General features: G+C 41.5%; 1 protein-coding gene across 1 annotated transcript; it reads left to right on the top strand.

Moving 5' to 3' along the window:
- The first annotated feature begins 1,437 nt into the window (after window positions 1-1,437).
- LOC115153153 (core histone macro-H2A.2) lies at window positions 1,438-9,038 on the top strand. Its single transcript, XM_029698270.1, has 9 exons — window positions 1,438-1,610; window positions 3,044-3,235; window positions 3,738-3,844; window positions 4,644-4,838; window positions 4,950-5,060; window positions 6,256-6,355; window positions 6,461-6,550; window positions 6,801-6,975; window positions 8,441-9,038. The coding sequence occupies exons 2-9, from the start codon at window positions 3,064-3,066 to the stop codon at window positions 8,604-8,606; spliced, it is 1,116 nt and encodes a 371-aa protein (XP_029554130.1). The 5' UTR covers window positions 1,438-1,610; window positions 3,044-3,063; the 3' UTR covers window positions 8,607-9,038.
- The last annotated feature ends 1,342 nt before the right edge of the window (window positions 9,039-10,380 follow it).

The following is a 10,380-nucleotide window of genomic DNA, read 5'->3' on the forward strand; positions in this document are numbered from 1 at the left end:
GAGCGGCCAGCTCTTGGAAAAGTCTTGGTGGTTCCAAAGTTCTATTTAAGAATGATGGAGGCCACTGTGTTCTTCGGGACCTTCAATGCTGCAGAATTGTTTTGGTACCCTTCCCCAGATCTGTGCCTCGACACAATCCTGTCTCGGAGCTCTACGGACAATTCTTTCGACCTCATGGCTTGGTTTTTGCTCTGACATGCACTATCAATTGTGGGACCTTATATAGACAGGTGTGTGACTTTCCAAATCATGTCCAATCAATTGAATTTACCACAGGTGGACTCCAATCAAGTTGTAGAAACATCAAGGATGATCAATGGAAACAGGATGCACCTGAGCTCAATTTCGAGTCTCATAGCAAAGGGTCTGAATACTTATGTAAATAATGCATTTCTGTATTTAATACACTGGGCTTTCACCCACAACAGTGTCTATGGTTTACAGAGAATGGTGCAACAAACAAAAACAGTCAGCGGAGGTCCTGTGGGCAAAAACAGCTTTTTTTAAAATTAAACTTAAAAATGTATTTAACCTTTATTTAACTAGGCAAGTCAGTTAAGAACAAATTCTTATTTACAATGACGGTCAAACCCAGACGATGCTGGGCCAATTGTGCGCCACCCTATGGGACTCCCAATCACGGTCGGATGTGATGCAGCCTGGATTTGAACCAGCTACTGCAGTGATGCCTCTTGCACTGAGATGCAGTGTCTTAGACCACTGCGCCACTCGGGAGCCAAATGAGAGTGGTTGAAGAAGGGCAAGAATCGTGCAAATTAACATTCAGGACACAAACAGGCAAATAAGGCGCAGTATAATAGTGGTGTGCAGAACGGCATCTCGGAACGCACAACATGTTGGTCCTTGTCACGGATGAGCTATTACAGCAGACGACCAAACCGGGTTCAACTCCTATCAGCTAAAAATAAGAAGCGGCTCCAGTGGGGACGTGATCACCAACCCTGGACAATTGAGGAGTGTAAAAACATCACCTGGTCGGAAGAAATCCCAGTTCCTGTTGCTTCATGCCAATGGCAGAATCAGGATTTGGCGTAAACAGCATTAATCCATGGTCCCATCCTGCTGGTGTCAACGGTACAAGCTGCTGGTGGTGTAATGATATGGGGAATGTTTCCCTGGCTCTCATTAGGTCTCTTGATACCAATTGAACAACGTTTGAACACCACACCTTGCAGAATCCATGTCTGAAGAATTCAGGCTGTTCTGGAGGCTCGGTACTAAACTGGCCACTTAGTGTGTATATATGTATCCAGAATTTATAATTGACACATTTTTCAAACTGCTCTATAAGCATACAAGGCCAAATTCAGTCGTATATATTCAAGCACATTGCGTTCCTTTCAACCAACATTCTTCTCCCCTTCAAGCCATGTTAAGGGGGCGTTTTCATTCTACTTTCCCCGGACTGAATTTTTCCCCTTTGCAGCATCAGTAGTAGTAGAGCCAGCCCCCTATGTAGCCTATGTACGTACGTTGGTTGTAGTTTTATGAACAGGATCCGCATAAGGACAGCGAATACAGCCATTCCTCTGAGATTTGTGAAAGAGAAGATCAGGCCTGCATCGATTCGTGTTAAGGAGGAAAAACAGGTATCAAACTTGGATAATTTCACTCTCGCGCATATCCGGTTTATTGCGTTTTGTGGCGAGCTGCGTCTCGGAAAGAACGTTCCTTTCCGACCATGTCTGACGAGATTACACATCCAATGGATTGAAAACAAAATGGGGGTTGCGCTGTTGCATGGGAGGAACATAATTACAAGAAAGGTTATGGCCCGATGTCCCAGACATTTCTATTTGAGAACAACAGCCGCGGATGTCTAGTGGATAGGCAACCAATTTAAAGCAAGGCAATTGATTAGATAGATAGTTATATTATATTAGCATAATCCTGTTGCGATAGGAGGAACCGGTCAGAAGAAAAACGTATCGAGGGGTTATTTTTTTTCCTGCATAATGGCGCGTAGATTTATAAACATTTGTCATATTCATGGATTTTTGTACATTTAATATTGCTATGTCGTTTAGGATCTGTAGTTACATTTAAGACTTCATATTTGACAAAAAAAGCATTAATTAAATTACTGTTTGTCGAGTAGCCTATTGTAAGCTATTATACTAGGTGGTATGATCTTTTGTTCTTTTATTTGTCATGTGCATGTGAGCAATCCAGAATCCAAAACGCATTCAAGATGCACAAATCAATGTATTCTAAATAATATACGTCGGGTCTCAGATTGCAAATGCCATTTCCAAAACGAGTCTGTAGGCCACCGCGGCCGTTTTCTGTACGGTATTATTGAGTTTGTTTACATAGTTACCTTTGGGAAAGTACGTTGGCTACCCTTACCATTTTTACCTTGAAAAGCAGACTAAATACTATACAAATATGAAGTATTTACAAAGAATAAATAAAAATACTGATGCGTTAATTAAATAATCCTATATGGCACGCAATTTAATTCTTAAATATTGTAGGCCTCTTATTCCATCGTATTTTGGAATTGTCTTCCAATGATATCTGTTAGTGTGCTTTGCTAGTTTTATTCAGTCTGATCTTATCAGCTTTGCAAACTGTAGGCCTACACGAGGACGATATGATGCTCCTGAAAGGCCCCTTCTCAACCTGGAATCTCATTCTTTGTTTCTCAAGTTTACAGATCTGCACAGATTTGTTTAAGCATGTGTTATCAGTTTAAATAATGAGTGGTCAAATAGCCTGCTGACAAGTTCCAACTTTCCACGCTCAGACTTGGTTATGCTACATGTACACACCAGCATCTAGTCAATGTATGGAAGCTTCAACGTGGCACATTTGCAAGCTTTTGGAGGAGTACATTGAGTCTTTATAAAACTCATTTGGGCAAACAAAACAGGTGGTAATTATAAAAACAGTTTTACACATTGCTGTAGTGTATTTCAATTGGTTCATCGTTGCCTGTACAGTACAAATGACCCATTTAACATAGTTTCAATCTCCATCCTAAACACTAACCATGGTAAATGGACTGTTGTCCTCCCAGGTAGACATAGCTGAGGCAAGATGTCAGCCCGAGGAGGGAAGAAGAAGAGCACCAAGCTGTCCCGCTCTGCCAGAGCAGGGGTCATCTTTCCTGTGGGGAGGATGATGAGGTATCTACGCACAGGGACACACAAGTACCGCATCGGCATGGGGGCACCCGTCTACATGGCAGCCGTCATAGAGTACCTGGCAGGTTGTTGTCTCACCTGAATGAAAACACACACGTCTTTCTTCAATTCAGTTGTGTGTCCAATATAACTGGAAAAATGGTATCTAAAATATATACTGAATAAAAATATAAATGCAACATGTAAAGTGTTGGTCCCATGTTTCATGAGCTGAAATAAAAGATACCAGAAATTTCCCATACGCACAAAAAAAATTCTCTCAAATTTTGTGCACACATTTGTTTACATCCCTGTTAGTGAGCATTTCTCCTTTAGCCAAGATCATTCATCCACCTGACAGGTGTGGCATATCAAGAAGCTGACTAAACAGCATGATCACTATACAGGTTCACCTTGATGAGAAAACAATTGAATCCATTTTAGAACAAGGCTGTAACGTAACAAAATGTGGAAAAAGTCAAGGGGTCTGAATACTTTCTGAATGCACTGTATTTTTGTTCAGTATATAACTGATACTTTATAATTTTTGTCTGAAGATTTTCTAATGACATTAATTTATTTGTTTAGCTGAGATTTTGGAGTTGGCAGGAAATGCAGCAAGGGACAACAAAAAAGGCAGAATAACTCCTCGGCACATTAAACTGGCTGTAGCCAACGACGAGGAGCTCAACCAGGTACAGTATAATTCCCATTAAAATAGACAAACATTTAGAAAATGTCAGTGCTTGTCGTTCCACTTCATTGCATCATCGTTACACTATATTATATTGCAGTATATTTCTCAATAGGGATCCATGAAACTATGATGAAGGTTGTCCCTTTGTCTTAAGGGTTCAGGAAGGTACAGATGACGCCATATGGCATCAGGCATGAACTGCCACCGCTTCGTGGTTAACCCCAAGTTGTAAAATGATTTATTGAGGCCCGATATCCTGACAAGACATACAGTGCTGTAAAAAAGTTTTTGCCCCCTTTCTGATTTTCTCTATTTTTGCATATTTTTTATACTTAATGTTATCAGATCTTCAACCAAAACCTAATATTAGATAAAGGGAGCCTGAGTGAACAAATAACCGGAAAAATGTATACTTATTTTATTTTATTAAACACCCAACAATCAATAACTGGTTGTACCACCTTTAGCTGCAATGACTGCAACCAAACACTTCCTGTAGTTGTTGATCAGTCTCTCACATCACTGTGGAGGAATTCTGGCCCACTCTTGCATACAGAACTGCTTTAACTCAGTGACATTTGTGGGCTTTCAAGCATGAACTGCTTGTTTTAAGTCCTGCCACAAAATCTCAATTGGGGTTTAGGTTTGGACTTAAACTAATTACACAATGTTCTTCATTTTAGCAGGATTTTTTTACCACTTCACTAAAAGTATTTCTCAGTGCAAAGAAATTGACCAATGATAGACTGAATACCTATTGAAAAGTAAACTAATTCACCTGTTCTTTGGCCTCTTAGCTTCTCCGAGGGGTGACCATATCAAACGGAGGGGTCCTGCCTCGTATCCACCCGGAACTATTGTCCAAGAAGAGGGGCAGCCGAGTGAAGGTGGACACTCAGGTGACCGTGCCAGAGAAGAGGGCGGAACGCGTCAAGAGCATCAAGAAACCCACCACCAAAAAAGGCAAAGGCAAACCAGGTCGCAAGCCAAGGGTCAGTACACATGAATGGGCTTCGTGAATGATGGCAAACATCTCAATATTTGTCCATGTGTTTGTTATAGTGTTATAAGAAGCGTGAATGTGTTCTGTTTTCCATGATAAGAAGAGCACAGAAAACGACAAAGAGGCTGTCGTAGCCAACTCAACAGTGGAAGATGGACCAGGCGATGGATTCACTATCCTCTCAGCGAAAAGCCTGTTCCTTGGACAAAAGGTATCATGTCATGTCAGTTATGACAAAACTGTCATTCTGTGACACCTATTGTAAAGATACACAAAATATACAAAAGTATGTGGACACCCCTTTAAATTAGTGGATTCTGATATTTCAGCCACATCCATTGCTGACAGTATATAAAATCGAGCACACAGCCATGTAATCTCCATAGACAAACATTGGCAGTAGAATGGCCCGTACTGAAGAGCTCCGTGACTTTCAACGTGGCACCATCACAGGATGCCACCCTTCCAACAAGTCAGATCATCAAATGTCTGCCCTGCTAGAGCTGCCCCGGTCAACTGTAAGTGCTGTTATTGTGAAGTGGAAACGTCTAGGAGCAACAATGGCTCAGCAGTGAAGTGGTAGCCAAATCGTCTGTCCTCGGTTGCAACACTCACTACAGAGTTCCTCTGGAAGCAACGTCAGCACAAGAACTGTTCGTTGGGAGCTTCATGAAATGGGTTTCCATGGCTGAACAGCTGCACACAAGCCTAAAATGACCATGCGCAATGCCAAGCGTCAGCTGGAGTGGTGTAAAGCTTGCCGCCATTGGACTCTGGAGCAGTGGAAACGTGTTCTTTGGAGTGATGAATCAATCACATTTCACCATCTGGCAGTCCGACGGACAAATCTGGGTTTGTCGGATGCAGGGAGAACGCTACCTGCCCGAATGCATAGTGCCATCTGTAAAGTTTGGTGAAGGTGGAATAATGTTCTGGGGCTGTTTTTTATGGTTTGAGCTAGGCCCCTTAGTTCCAGTGAAAGGAAATCTTAACGCTACAGAATAGCAAGGTCCATACAGAAATGGTTTGTCGAGATTGGTGTGGAAGAATTTGAGTGGCCTGCACAGAGCCTTGATCTCAACCCCATCGAACACCTTTGGGATGAATTGGAACACAACTGCGAGCCAGGCCGAATCGCCCAACATCACTGCCCAACCTCATTAGTGCTCTTGTGGTTGAATGGAAGCAAGTCCCTGCAGCAATGTTCCAACATCTAGTGGAAAGCCTTCCCAGAAGATCGGAGGCTGTTATAGCAGCAAAGGGGGGACCAACTCCATATTAATGCCCATGATTTTGGAATGCGTTGTTTGACGATCAGGTGTCCACATACACCTTGGTCATGACACGTATGCATTAAGTTTCTTAGTAACTTTGTCATAACTTCAACTCTATATCCCCTTTAACAGCTTTCACTAACAGAGAGTGAAATTAGCAAGATTGGAACGATCAAGGTGGAGGGAATCATCAACCCCACAAATGCTGAGATGGACCTCAAAGAGGGAGTGGGTGAGGATGCCAGACCTGCTCGTCTTTTCATCTTAGAATCGCGAAAGCTTCACAGCCCATTATACTTTTGACTCTATCTTACCTGTTGTGTGCTGTGGTCTGCAGGCAATGCCCTGGAGAAGGCAGGTGGGCGGGACTTCTTAGAGGCAGTGAAAGAACTGAGGAAAGCACAGGGACCTCTGGAGGTAGCATCAGGTATGGAGACACGGACACACAAACTAATGTCAAATCTGCTGGATGAAAGGGTTTGCTTTTGTATGGTTATAAAAGGATGCAATTACTGAATGTGCTTATCCAAATTCCCAAATGTAGCATAATCCACTTGATAGAAACATATTGTCTCACCTCACTTCAAAACCAACCTTACAGTACACTGTCAATGCTACATTTAAACTTACACGTGAAGAGCGAAACGTCAGTGCGTGTGTGCGTCTTCCTCCTGTAGTTGCGGTGAGCCAGGCCAGTGGGATGCCAGCTCGTTTCGTCATCCACTGTAACATCCCTCAGTGGGGCTCGGAGAAGTGTGAGGACCAGCTGGAGAAGACGGTCAAGGCCTGTCTCTCTGCTGCAGAGGAGAAGAAACTCAAGTCTGTGGCCTTCCCCTCACTTCCTGCTGGCCGGTGAGACTAGTCAACTACAGCTTTAAAAGGAAAATTCCACCCAAAAACTATCTTTTGGTATTTGTTTCATTAGTCCATTGTTGTTAGATATGACATTCAAAATACAGAAATACAGCCAGTATGATGTTTAAATCTATACCAGTAGCTAGGTTTCCATCAATTTTTCGAACGATATTCAAGCGAATATTCTAATTCACACAAAAGAATATGCCCATACAGATGCCATATCTTGATTTGATCACTGTCAAATTCAAATGAGCCTCGTGATTTACATACATTCACTGAAAACCCGCAGATCTCTCTTGCTTGCTCAAACACTAAAGCACCAGACAGAATAAATGTCCTAGTACTGCAACATTCAAAATGTTTAAAAAATGCAGCCATACACATCAACAACTGTCGTTTTATATAGCTTAGTAACAAGCTAGATGTTGGTCTCCACTATGACACACAAGTGTATCTGAAATGCAGCTGTACGCTACATATAGCCTGCTGTAGCCTATCAAAATTAAGATCTTACATTTGTATTACCAGCAGCGGTGCTTTTCTATCAAACTGGCTTCTTGTGAACACAAAACTTTTTTATTTACCGAATAAAAAACTGAAATTCTATTTGTTTTTAACTAGGTCGATGGTTTGGGCACAAAGTCTGCTTTAAACAGCAAATGTGCCCGCTCTGGTCTCGGCATGCGCTCTGGTCTCGGCATGCGCTCTAGCCAACAGCTCGCTGATACAGTGCCTACATGATGAAATTATGGATAAGAGAGAGATTGTATTTATTTGTCGATTGGCAGGCAAGCACCAATCATGTCAACAGCCTAAAAGAACCCTTGATATCTATTGAAAACTAGCATTAAGTTTATCATGCACTTTCACCAACCTGTGAAGTTTACCATCATTTATTTAATCTGTAGCCTAATCTGCATGCTTTTTCACGTTGTAGTGGGAGGACCACACAACATATCACGTGACTGCAAATTTACCTCGACATGGTTATTCTAACAACAATTGCACAATAAATTGTTTCCACCGGAATTTGTTGCATAATCGTATCACAGCCCCAAAACATATCCACCTTTGTGTAGCGTATTTTGTTTTGTCGACAGTTAGGAAATTTACAGACAATTTGACCGTTTCCATCAGGCCTGTAGTGAGATTATCAGACAGGCACTAGACTCACAAAAATGGTTGGGTGGTAACCTGCTGAGTAACAATAACATTGTTATTTTAAAAAGGTACAATTCATAAATTTGGTTTCCAGTAATAAAAAAAGGGGCCTCAGCGGTCTGAACTAGGGCTCTGAATTTATCTTTCCTCGATTCCTTAAAACACATTTGAGAAAAAGGTCCAGGGAGGGACATTGAACCTTATACTCAAATAAGGTTCAGGAAGCAGCAAAGAGATAGGAATCGCAGCAAGACAAATTGAAATTGAGCCCACATCTGTGCATCTCTCCTGGTTCTAGGAATGGATTCCCAAAGCAAACAGCCGCCCAGCTGATCCTCAAGGCAATCTCCAACCATTTTGTCTCCGCAACGACCTCTTCCCTGAAAAACATTTACTTTGTACTGTTTGACAGCGAGAGCATCGGGATATACCTTCAGGAAATGGCCAAGCTGGATGCCAAGTGAAGATGAGCTAGAGATGCTCGATTTGGGGTGTTTTTTTAAAGGTTGCAGTTGTATTTCAGATGGATCTTTGTTTTTGTAGCTGGTATAGTGTGATGGAAGATGCTGTAAGTAGGTGTTTTTGACGACATCGGGTAGCCCTCGGAAGGTGTTAAAACATTTTTTTTGTGAGTGAAGTACTGTATGCATTTATGTTACCGTCTTCCTTTTACGGGATTGCATTATTTTTAGACTAGATTAAATTAATAATCCCCATGGCTTGTCATTCGTATCCCTTATTTACTGATATTGTTTTTACATTCCATGTACAAAGACAATTTTAACGGTTGTTTTTCTGCCAGAATCACTCTGTAGTTTCTGATACAGTTAGTTTACTAAGAAAAAAAAAGTTTCACATTCTGCTTTGAAATAAAAATCCAGATGTTTTACACCACAGATCCAGCTGTGATTTGATTAATGCATAATTTACTAACACCCATGAATAAGACAACAATCCAGTTTCATTACATTTATTACATTGTAAAAAGTACATTACCTTTTCTTCATATATACATTATATTCATGTAATTTCTTGTTCACTCAAGAATTAGCTCATGGTATACCTAACAATGCAGTACAACAAATTAACATAACGACTTACAAAAAGACCCCCTGATAGAGGGGCTCCACTTCATTGTGTTTGTGCACAGACTAATGCGATTACTGACATAAGGCAGAGGATTCGGAGAGTAATGTAACCTGACATGGAAGTAGTTGCTCCAAACTGTGCTTCGACGAGAGTATTAATTCCCCAACACCCCCATTCATAGCTGAATAAATACGCAAAAAAATATTATAGACTGATAGGGGTAACGGCCAAGGAATAAGCTGCACTGAAGTTTACTCCGATCGCAAGGTTGGGTTTTCAAAATAGACACCTGACGTGTTCTAAGTGGTTGAGGCTTTTGAAAACCATTGTTTGTTCTTCCGTCATCACATGCAGTGAGAAGTCTGGTACGCATATCGTTTGATAAGATTATCAAGGCTCTAACTTCAACATGCCAATGTTCCAACTCCTCTGCAATCCATAGCTTACTGTACAGACGGTGAAATGCAAATATACTTTCACTGAGTCAAGTGGGGTAAAGTAGTCCCGTATGAAACTTGCACAGGTGATCTGGACCAATCATCTCATCTCTTGAAAATGAAAACTGAATTTAAGATCTGCTTGTCCCAGATTTACTGATTGCGGTCTATGCTCAATCTGCTCAAGTCATATAATATGACATTATGCTTACTCAAGTCTTAAGTGGCCACAATTGCTGTATGCATCATGTTGCTTAGAGTGTTGGACCAGTAACCGAAAGGTCGCTGGTTCGAATACCCGAGCTGACAAGGGGAGAAATCAGTCGATATGCCCTTGAGCAAGGCACTTAACCCTAATTTGCTCCAGGGGCACTGTACTACTATGGTGGACTCTGTAAAATAACACATTTCACTGCACCTATCCGGTGTATGTGACAACATTTATTACACAAACGACAAAAGGCAATATTGTACTCCATTAAATAATCTCATTAAGACTTTACTATTAAACTCTCCTAACCTGATCGACAAAAGTTGACACGTACAGAGTTCCACCATCCCAGAACACAGGGAACCAACCACACACCTAGGCCAGACCAGTTGTCACATTCGGAATGTTCTAGGTGCTGCCCTTGTTAGCAATGGCAGCATCTCAAATCCATCTTTCCAAGCCAAACCATGCACACCTTTGGCCCTCTTGGGCATAACAGTA

Source organism: Salmo trutta, chromosome 18 (genome assembly GCF_901001165.1).
Source record: "Salmo trutta chromosome 18, fSalTru1.1, whole genome shotgun sequence".
Classification (NCBI taxonomy): Eukaryota; Metazoa; Chordata; class Actinopteri; order Salmoniformes; family Salmonidae; genus Salmo; species Salmo trutta.